At 37.1% G+C, this 6,778-nt stretch overlaps 1 protein-coding gene across 2 annotated transcripts in view; it reads right to left on the minus strand.

The window, feature by feature from the left end:
* Positions 1-3,717, minus strand: part of LOC138060268 (WD repeat domain phosphoinositide-interacting protein 2-like) — a 15,528-nt gene extending 11,811 nt beyond the window's left edge. For both annotated transcript variants that reach the window (XM_068906003.1, XM_068906002.1), the window contains exons 1-6: positions 3,547-3,717; positions 3,358-3,440; positions 1,924-2,027; positions 1,504-1,569; positions 362-418; positions 55-94 (exon numbers count right to left, since the gene is read on the minus strand). In XM_068906003.1, coding sequence (XP_068762104.1) covers positions 55-94; positions 362-418; positions 1,504-1,569; positions 1,924-2,027; positions 3,358-3,440; positions 3,547-3,617 — 421 coding nt within the window. In that variant the 5' untranslated portion in view covers positions 3,618-3,717. The remainder of the gene's footprint in view (positions 1-54; positions 95-361; positions 419-1,503; positions 1,570-1,923; positions 2,028-3,357; positions 3,441-3,546) is intronic.
* Between the last annotated feature and the right edge of the window lie 3,061 nt (positions 3,718-6,778).

The raw sequence follows: 6,778 nt of genomic DNA on the forward strand, positions 1-6,778 counted from the left end.
AGGAAAAACATTATAACAAATTTTGGGATTAACAAGTTATCTGTCTCTTCAAACCTGAAGGGTTTGGCGGTGTGTCTCTAATTGTGTGTAGAACCTGAAGAGAAAAACACATGGTGAGTTTAACTCACCGCTGGCAATTAGGAAAAAACAACAAGAACTTTAAATACCATGATCATGCCCTTTTTAACCTAATTTTCCATCCCTGATTTAATTAACCAAAGGGTGCTTAGGGTATTTGAAGGGCAGAATTTTTTATGGATAGTTCATTGTGGATATCAACAGACATTCCATTAAGGGAAATGTTGTGTAAATTACATTTTACAATATTACACATAATTTCTGTTTCAAATAATAAGCTTACCTTCATATCCCTAATGTTGTGAATATATAAACTTTCTTCTAACACAACAAGAAGCCTCTAAAGATAAAAGCCACATAAAAACAATAATATTATTATTTACTTTAAAGGCCAGCCTTGAACTGACAGGCTTTTTGAGCATTTGTTTTTGTTATGAAAATTTGCATTGCTTATCACCGGTCGCAGCGATCTGATTGGATGAATTTCAGCTTTGGTGGGATTTTCATATATGAAAATTGTCCTGTGGCTCGCCATGCCTGTCGGTTGAAGGTGGGCCTTTAGTTTTTAATTAAAATGTCACACCTGGACGGGTATGAAAATCAAAACTTGACTTAACTTGTCCATGTGTTATTAACTATCTGTTTTTAAATTTCATTATTTCATCATCCCTCGGGAGTTTGTTATATTTGTCTTGGCCACATAAGGCCATGAATATATGCTCCATGCAAAGAGAGAGTCAGAGTAGCTAAAAATTCAGTTTAAGTCTGTTCAGGTTATCGGGGCCAAATGTGCCAGAACCCTAGGTGCATTCCACATGAATCCCACAATGAAGATGTACCAAGTGTTCCATATATTTTTTACAAAACATTACACAACCTATGCCAAATATCTTCAGCATAACATGCTCAAAATGCAAGATGGGTCAAAGTTTCTCCAGACATTCGGCCCTCAACCCAGGTTACTTGACCCGAATCCCAGTAGACTAAACATTACATGACTAGCCTTCTTGAGCGCAGAGAGAAAAGCCTGCTGTTATTATGAATACAGTTTGTCCATCCACTGCCTATGGACATAACAAATTTCAACACACTTTTGTAAATAGCCAAATGGATGCCACATGCCAGTCGGGTTTTTCAAACATGCTATGATTTGTTTGAACTGTTATCTTCAGATTTGAAGTGGAGTTCCTACTACATGTACAGCTAATGACAGCGAACTGCACTTTGACTATAAACAAAAGCATTAAAATTTTCATTTTTGCATGATTAATTTGTTTAACAGAGCTGAAAACCCAATCTGATCTAATGAAAAAGAATTCACAAAGAGATAAGGTACAATTATGTTACATAGTGGATTTCCTGTAACGATATTCATTCCAAAAGAATTTCCTTAGACTGCACATTCCTAAGGAATAGTATACTGACCACTCGGTTTAGTCTGACAGCTAAGATTGTGTTTGGATAACTGTAATTGCATATTTCAGTGCCTTTCTGCAAATAAAGAGGAAAATCATAGAATGACACATAAATCTGTTAGGGTTCAATTTTATATTTGGTTCAAAAATTTTCAAACTGTTGTAGTTCAATTTTGATTCCTCTTTGTTTCAGAATATAATAAATTAGCAAAGAAAATCAAAATTGAACTACCTTGAAAAATTTTAAACCAAGAAAAATTTGAATCGCAACATATCCATGTAGTTGATCAAAAATAAGTATTATTTTTACTAATTGTTTCATAAGTTTGCAAAAAATATAATTTTATTGTACTTTTTGCAACTGCAAAGCAACATGTATTTTGATATATATGAACAGAAAAAGGAAAGATTGGAAATCTTTTTGCCTTACCTTAAAATGACAAACTTTGAGTTTTCTTGGTGCAGATAAGCTGACAATGGCTACAAGGCTACTAGAAAATAATCTCTCTACAATACAGATGTCCTCCGTTTCGCCTGCAACAGAAATAAAAAAATCTTTAACACCAACAGCCAAACATTTCCAAGTGATTAACCTGTATAAACAAGCCACTCGTATAAACAAGCCACTCGTAATGCAAACAAACAAAACCAACTCCTACTAATTTTCTTCTTTTGCTTCTGAATATAGAGAACAAGGCGACAACATTTTTTAGGTAATGAATTGAGAAGTGCAGTAATCAGTGTGAAACAAACTTAGTTTCTTTGACAATCATTTGAAACTGATGGAATATACCTCAACTGTTACATTCAGCATACAAAACTGCATGCATAGGATGATTGATGAGGTTTAAATTCCCTTCTATATTTGGACAACCAGTTGGAAATATGCAGCAATTAATTTTCAAGAGATTGCAATTGCCCAAATATAATTTCTCTTTAAGTGGAATTCCTAATCTTGTATCAACACTGGCTAACAGCACGCAATTTGTCCCTCTAATACATTGACCTGAAATTTTGGTGCCAAAACCAAGTCTATTTTTACCCCAAATCCTAGGGCCCAATTTCAAATGTAGTAGCAATGATTGATGTGTTTGAAAATGTTAACCTGACTTGTTGTGGAAAACCTGTTTAACAGCTACAGTCTGAAATCAGAGGTCAAAATGTGCAGACAAATCTGATCCTTTTGGGGCTATAAAACCCCACTTTAATAGCTGACTGGGTTAAATATATACTAATGAGAATCACATTGTTATATCCACAATGACTTGTGAATTTAATGCTTATGAAAGAAGGCCGAAGGTATAACTTCAAATTTAAATTAATCTCTTCATTATCATTAAAATTACGAAATACAAACGGACCTAGAAACGGCTAACATTATTTTATTCATACCGTCTATAATTGCGATCACAATAATTGTCTTGAAGATAAAAAGGCAATGAGAATTCTTCTAACTATGATCTGGTGTATTAATATTGAATACAACATCTTGCGAACATCAACAATCTGACTCGTTTGGTGAACCGGTCAAATTGCAGCTGTAATCTTAAAGTACAAATTGATTATGCCAAAATGCTGTTATGCAAACTTTGTTGAACAATAGAGACGCCTCCAGAATCAGCTGACTGGCTAAAATCTTCGTGACTGAGGGACTTAATTAACTTAAGGTTTAACTCCAAATCCCATTCAGTAGTTTAGCAAAAACAATCCCAACTAACGCTCCGAGGATTTTCGATCGCTATATAAGAAGGTCAGAAATTCAAATATTGTACATTTAGGTTAGAAGAAAATTAAAAATGACGACATAGCTAGCGTGCTATACTTAAGCATGCCTTCGTTAGGAACATCACCGCAAACAACTTACCATATTCATAAATCTCTTCCAACTTTTCCACTGAGTTTAAAGAGAACAATTTATAACCGGATTTCGATCCCACTGCGAGAGAGCTTTTCAAAAACAGATGGAAAGTACAACAATGATACTCTGGTCAAAACACGGATGTTAAAAAGACGAACAAAAAAGATTTTAAGGGCAGCACATCACCTAAATTACCTGCAGTCCTGATTGAAATTGACGCACAGTAAATTTCCCGTTGGATCCCCGCCGTAAGCAGCAAGATTCATGTGTAAAACTGAAGGATTTCACCCCAGTTTTTTCCTAGATTTCTACGAAATGAAACAAGTTAAGAAAAATCATCAACAATAACAAAACACGCTAGTGACATGCGCATGACTGATCGAGTCGCAGAATACCCACAATGCCCCACAGGGCTGGCCAGCGCAATGGAGAAAATATGCTAATCAATGCAATACAAATGTGATTGCGTGAAGACAAATTAAAAGAGAAAACAGCTTTTTTTCCGGTTTAAAAAATAGTAATACTGCAAGGCTGGTTGTACGGTTGCGAGGATATATATATTTTTGATATACCAATATTTCGTCAGGCACGGCCTGACTTCTTCTGGGAGTTAAATCAGGGCAGTGCTTTTCCAAGGGTAAAGGGTAAAGGGTAATATTTTGAACCAACCTTTTTGCTGAAGTGCTTGGCGCAGCCATTAATTCCTATTACACACTGTTGAAATGAGGAGAACTCGATTGTATGGTCCAGGAAATTGTTGTGTTCATGATAAATCTTTTTGTGGAAGCAATATTAAGCGTGCCCTACGTAGGCGAGCACAGCAGACCAAATCCCACGAATGGTGCAAAAAGGGCAAACTGATAGTTACCTTCTCAGAACATTACCCTTTACCCCTGGAAAAGAGCTGCCGGTAAAATCACAGGTACCCCAAGCTAACGATGTAATTTGAGCGATCAGTTAAAATTATAAGGGCTTGTATGGGAGTTTGTGAACGTGTGTAAGAGTCGATAATAAAGAACATGAATCGAAGAAACATGCCTTACCTTGTCTTCTTGATACCTTAGCAAAGTTTTTGTGGCGTACTTTGCCCATTTCAGCGCGATTTCAATGAGATGTAGTTTCGCTGTTTTATCTCTCTATATTTATCTATACATTTATGTTTATATATATGAGAGAGCAACGCTAGAACTAAAACTCCCTAGAATCGCGCTGAAACGGCCAGAAATGCTAAGAAAATACCATAAATAAGACAAGGAGGCAAGGTAAGAAATTCGGATGTATTTTTATTTCTATTTTAATGCCCTAAATAACGATCGCTAAATTCCCCATACAAACCCTTATAAAATGTATGTAACGCAACAACGATTTTCCGTGAGCTTGGGGTACCTATGGTTAAATGATTTGCCATTACAAGTTTTTGAAATTCAAATACAAGCCATAAGAAAACTAGGAATAAGATTACAGATAAATGTACATATATAGATAAATATTGTGTTTCAGATAAATATTATTTACAGTTCTTCTCTTTTGTTTATACCTTTGGGTTCAAGTGTTTGGCCCCTTTGAATTAGAAACGCTTCTCGGGCTTTGCGTATGGAGTCACGAGATGGGCGGATGAGGTTCCATGTCGTGAGGTGCGTGGCTAGTGATGGTGCTGGTCAACGGGACGTCAGTGTTCGTTGAAACGGTCTTTTAAGTCTCCGTTTTGTCTCTCCTATGTATTGTTTGTTGTATCGTCTTCAGTGTATCACGTAATAAGATTTTTGGAGTTACAGTCAATGTAGTGTGGAATTTGTCTTGTTTCTTTAGCATCTGAAAACGTGTCAGTTCGTCCGTCAGATATGTAATTGCGTGTGAGACAGTTAGCTCTGCGTTTGTGGGTTGGTAAGTAATATGGATTTGACAAGTATGTCGCCGAGGTTGTTCGAACGTCTGAAAGCAATAAGGGGTGGTAATATGAATATTTTGGCACATCGTTCGGAAGAAGCGAGAATGTGAAAGTACTTTTTTATGATAGATGGGAAAGAACGAAGGACAGGGTTATAGGTGACAAAAAGCGTGACACGACTCGATGTGATAGTAGAATTGGCGCTAGGCTTAAGAGCTGTATCGCGTTGTATAGCGAACTGGAAATACAAATGTGACCAAAAATCGCGAAAACGGGAAATAACTTTTGTTCGATGCGTTAAGCAATCTCAATATTATAGGTAACAAAATCTAGATTCTGGCAACCACTCGTAATCATGGAAGCTGGCAAAAAGCGGAAATGACGTACTGCAGTGAAAGTAAGAAAATAACGGAATTTGTACGAATCGTTGCCCCTGACGATGCCCGTGTATCACCTTAGCCTGTTCCAGGCTCCCAGGTAGTCGAGAAAAACGAAAAGAACTGCGTGTGAAAGGCGCAACCAAGTCTCTCCCTCAATTGAAGGATTATTCTTCATTGTCACTTTCTTCCAAATGAAGTATTATCGTTCATTTTGGACACTGAAAGCTTGATAGGGATCATGGGAAAGGAACATATTTCTTTTAAAAGAGGAACCTTAATGTCTGGACTCGCAGGACTCGAACCTGGGAATATGTAATTAATAACCCCTTCACTTAACCGCTAGACTACCACATCACTAACTGAGAGGATGTCATTTTTAATTAATGTCAATAATTTTTTCTTCCAAAAACGTGTAAACGTGTTTTAACACAAGCTAAGAAGCACGCTTACACAGTGAAAAATGTCGGTTACCAAACTTCAAGATAAAGCTAACCATTTTAAAGGCAAGCTTTAGACTTAACCATTATTCAGCAATGATTATATATATATATACTAATTAGTTTTGGTAAATAATCGGCACATTTTCTAGTCAGTTGATCTTTAGTGGTTAAGTGGATAAAAACAATTCCTTCGAAGTGAGTGCTCCGGATTCAAATCCTGTCCAGAGGCTGCTTTTACTTTTTTCTTTTTATTTGCTACCACAAGTCCTGGGACAGAGTGGTCAAAATAGAGGATAATGCTTCATTTAAGGCAAAGTGACAATAAAGGATAATCCTTCATTTGAGGAAGAGATCGTGTTGGCGTGGGAAAAGCGAGAGGAGGCTTGGGTCGAGGCTTCGACCCAAGCCCCCACTCATTTTTCGCATGCATTCTTTTCTCTTTCCCTACTATCCGGGAGCCTGCAACAGGCTAGTCTCACCTTGGCAAGAACTACGACGCTGTCGTCGATGCAAACGCAACAAAACAAGTTAAAATGAACGTGCTGCACGTGCTGCACGTGCTGCACGCATCTTAGCACTTTTCTGAACTCTGCTCAAAAACAACGGGAAATCACGAAATTGAGGTTCTGACGACAAAGACAGCCTCTCTTACTACAGGTTTACTCTGAAACCTCTCGTACCAATTTATTTTTAGGAAACTTCGCCTACACTGTACGACG

The sequence above is a fragment of the Montipora capricornis genome, chromosome 8 (genome assembly GCF_036669925.1).
Source record: "Montipora capricornis isolate CH-2021 chromosome 8, ASM3666992v2, whole genome shotgun sequence".
NCBI classification, from domain to species: Eukaryota; Metazoa; Cnidaria; class Anthozoa; order Scleractinia; family Acroporidae; genus Montipora; species Montipora capricornis.